The 4,291-nt window shown below is 38.0% G+C and overlaps 1 protein-coding gene across 1 annotated transcript in view; it reads right to left on the reverse strand.

Moving 5' to 3' along the window:
- Positions 1-4,291, reverse strand: part of LOC118343192 — a 12,400-nt gene that overhangs the window by 1,813 nt on the left and 6,296 nt on the right. The window contains exons 13-17 of the mRNA XM_035681949.1: positions 1,799-1,915; positions 1,609-1,663; positions 943-987; positions 793-849; positions 560-705 (exon numbers count right to left, since the gene is read on the reverse strand). Of these exons, the coding sequence (XP_035537842.1) occupies positions 560-705; positions 793-849; positions 943-987; positions 1,609-1,663; positions 1,799-1,915 (420 nt within the window). The remainder of the gene's footprint in view (positions 1-559; positions 706-792; positions 850-942; positions 988-1,608; positions 1,664-1,798; positions 1,916-4,291) is intronic.

The raw sequence follows: 4,291 nt of genomic DNA on the forward strand, positions 1-4,291 counted from the left end.
ACTGGACTGACAACACCCATGCTCTCTACAAGAAGGGCCAGATTCGCCTCCACCTGCTGAGGAGACTGAGGTCCTTCGGAGTGTGCAGGGCTCTCCTCAGGACTTTTTATGACTGTGGTGGCTTCAGCCATCTTCTATGCTGTGGTCTGATTTTGATATTGATTTGGGGACAGTCACATGACTGATAGCTAGCTTGTCTTGTTGTTAAACATATTGTCAGATTATATTTATCGTCTGTCCACCGTACACAGTGTTCTAGGGAACTAGAAGCATCTCCTGTTGCCAAGTCAAATAATGTTTGTTTTTTCTTTGTTAACTGTTACAGACTAAAACTGTGTCACTGTGTTATAAGGGTACTGGCACCCCGGAATTATTAACCATCTAAGGTTATAAAAGTGACCATGGTATAAGCGGGAAAATTGCCTTCGAGGTATCCATTATCAGGAATTAATTGACTCCACATTGTCCATTAATTCCTGATTATGGACACCTCATCGGGCATTACTCCTTACATTTTGCAGTTAAGTGTTAAGAATATAATATAATATAATATACTCACCAGAAATGTTGCAACATGTTCCCGACTAAACACATGAGCATGACATTCCTCATCTGACAACCTCCTCTTACAGAGCAAACACACAAATCCCACTCCTGGGCACTGATGCTGTTTGACCATGTCGTGTATGACCAGGAACTGTTGACCTGCAATGATAAGGTAAAGAAAAGTCAAAAACATTCATAGTGTATGTATGATTTCTGAAAGTCTTTATTCTCTCCTGTGGTACTCACCCAGCAGAGGAAATCTCTCATTTTCTTTGAGTTTGCTGTATGTTTCACACCGTGGAACTAAGCAGACATAACAGACAAACACGCACACATCAGATGTAATAAAGTAATCATTTTCAATCTTCAAGGCTAAGAAAAAACTGTATCACCAACCTTCACGCTTCAGGAAAGTGTGGTGTAGTTCAAGACTCGCCATCACTGCAGACAAAATGACAACAATGACAAACAAAGCTGAAACTGCTTCATATTTCATTTTTGTATTTCAATGTTGCTCTGGTGGACTTGTTGGCAAGCGTGACCAAAATGCACAAGTGGATATAAACTGAAACTTCAGTCACTGATCAGTGACAAACATTTTCTGTTCTGCCTAAAACAACAAGTTTTAAATGCAGAAAGGAATAATTGGATTAAAAACCTAATTCCTTAAGAGCAGGGAAATGCACCCTGGGATACAGTTTTGTGAGTTGTGATTTTAAAGGATCACTGTGGGTGTATGGGGATGTTTGGGACAGGACGACCTGGGAACAATGTGCCGGGTGATAGATGATACATTCATTTTAATGAAAGTTTAAACAAATGTGACCTTGTTTAGTTCAGCTGATCTTCGAGACAGCTTTGCTTGTATTCTGTATTGATACAAATAAACCTTATGTGGAGTGAGGCAAACTGATTTAATATGTCGTTTAGGAGTCCTCGTCTCTTCACTGGGTTCATTGTCAGTGAGAGTTTGTGTTCTCTCACATTAGACAGATAGCTTTAAGTTTAGGTTACTATTTTTAATAATTTGGGTAAAAGACTTAACCACAACCACAACAGTACCTTTTGGGTAACTAGGAATGAGGCTCCAAAACATCCAATATGGCATATCAAGTACCTGAGAAAGTAATGAATAAGAAAAAATATTTAGTTTACAGAAAATCAGTGCATTATATGACAATAACCAGCTTTATTGTGGTACTTTCATAAATTGTGAATACATTAGTAAGAAAACACTGAATTTATGTTCTACCTTCAGCATCATCTGATTTGGTCCTCTTTCCTTCTCCTCTTCCCACGCCTCTGACTTTAAGACTTTTAAATCGAGACTTTCCCAGGCAAAAGGGAGACGCCAGGGATTCTGGTACAGCTAAGAATTTAAGACAAAAGCTGGTTATTACACACTGACATATCTCCCATCGGAGACTACTGTATATTACTGTAAAACAGAAATGTTGGGTTTTGGATTCGTCCGTCACACAAGCACCAGCGACTTTTCAATCAACCCAGTCTCTTCAATCTCCATACAAATAACACGACTTATTATTGGTGTGTGTGTGTGTGTGTGTGTGTGTGTGTGTGTGTGCGTGTGTGTGTGGTGTGTGAGAGAGAGAGAGAGAGAGGCGGAACTCAAACTGTTTTCCAGATATACAAACATTTTGAACGAACAGAGGAAAATTATGTCCAGGACGTCAAAGTATTTCCACTGTGCATAATAGAGAAAAAGATCTTTCTGAAGCTGCTGTGAGAAGCGAGGCTGATGGTTCAGGCCTTTTATTAACACAAAATGTGGGTGTTTATGGAACACAATGACCCGGTGCGCTGAGAAGTGGGATGTATTCTGGTTGAGTGTATTGACATAATGTTTCGTGTGACACGCAAGACAAAAGAGAAAGCGCGGTGTGGTTGAGTAGAGTTGCGGTGCAGACGAACGAGGGAAGTGAGAAAAACGAGCCTGTCGTCAACAGCTAAACTTATGGAGTCCGCGGTAACAAAAGAAGGTGGATATTTTTATTAATCCAATATAAATCATTCTGATATTTTACATTACAGCTGAATAAATTATTGGGTAATTATCATTCATTTGGAATCCTTATGCAAAAACATTTGATAAGGCTTATATTAATAAATCTTATGTTTCTGAAATAAAATTAAATGACCAGAAATATACTGAGCCATCAGCACAGAGGACGCCTCGATGAAGAGCGTCAGGAAAAACAGCTGCTGCAGCTGTGGAGTGAGAGTGCACACAAACAGGGGGCGATCAAAAACACCAGAAACTGTCCCTTGCTTAGCCGGCTAACTTCCAGTTGAAGCTCTCCATAAACTCGACATGGGAATAAATCATTCTAATCTTGTGAATCTTTGAGGCCATCGCGTTAATACACGTCAGCCACTATGTCAAAGGCTGGAGTTTACCCCCCACTTACACTCCTGCTCAAACAGCTACTAAACCATTTAATTTAATCAAAAACAGGAAGGAAGTGGTTAAAGGCCCGCTCTTGCCTGATTTGATTGGCTGCTGGCCAGGTGTGACAGGTGTCTACAAAAGCGCTTTTTTCTACTGTCCCCCCACTCTCTCCCTTAAAACTTCCCCAAAGTCATGGACCAAAGTTAATTGCATAAAAAAAAAAGATTGGCTGGAAGTCCCTTTCCGTGTCATTCTATATACCTATACATATACATTATTACATACAACAATATATATATATATATATATATATTAATATACATATAATAGCACACAGTAATGTCCAGGCACCAGAGAGGGCTGAGAGAGGTGGCGTAGGGTGTAGGGGGCGGGCAGCGCGGTACAATATATATACACACACATATATATTAGGTAAAGCGATATATATACACACACACATATATATATACATATATATATACACACACATTATATATTATACATATATATATACACACCACATAGAGTATATATATACACACATATAATATATATATATATACATATAACACACACATATATAGTAGGTATATATACAACACAGATATATATAAGTATATACTATATATATATACAACACATATAATATACACAATATATATACACACATACACACATATAAACTCAGGATGGTCGAGGTCGGAGGCTGAATTCAGTGTCAGTGTGTTCAGTGTGGTTGAACTGGTGGCTTATTTTAATCTGATTAACTGAATAAAAGTCATTATGAAATGGACAGTATAATTACTTGTGTTTACATTGATAAAAACTGTATGTGGACAGTTTACAATGCTTATACCACTGATAAACAACATTATTAACTTCCATCATTATAAAGATATCTGGGTTGGTGGTAATTTTACATGGGATTCTTTTTAATGGACAAATACTTATTTTACTTTTGGTCACTAATTACATATTTTATGAAATGTAATAATTTATTTAAACTGAATTTTAGCGTGGGTTTAGGGTTAGCCCCCTCGATGCCCCTGACTCCGCCCTTTACATTAAACATTCCGCAGTACATGACGCTGATAGCCAAACCAAATGTCTTCTTCCCATCTTCTTCAATAACAACATACCCTATATTAAGCCTATGTTAGACGGCATATAGATAGAGTTTTAATCTTGGCGGGATGCTCTCCAAGCTCTAGGTGCTTGAATTTTTTTGATGCTGGACTTTTTTGAATAATAATTAAAAAATACAAAAAAAATAATCATCCACAACAAAGGGCAAAAGCCGCAGCAACAATTTGACAGAGGTAAACGAGGTACGAT

The sequence above is a fragment of the Morone saxatilis genome, unplaced genomic scaffold, assembly GCF_004916995.1.
Source record: "Morone saxatilis isolate NCDOM2014 unplaced genomic scaffold, NCSU_SB_2.0 Contig9, whole genome shotgun sequence".
NCBI classification, from domain to species: Eukaryota; Metazoa; Chordata; class Actinopteri; family Moronidae; genus Morone; species Morone saxatilis.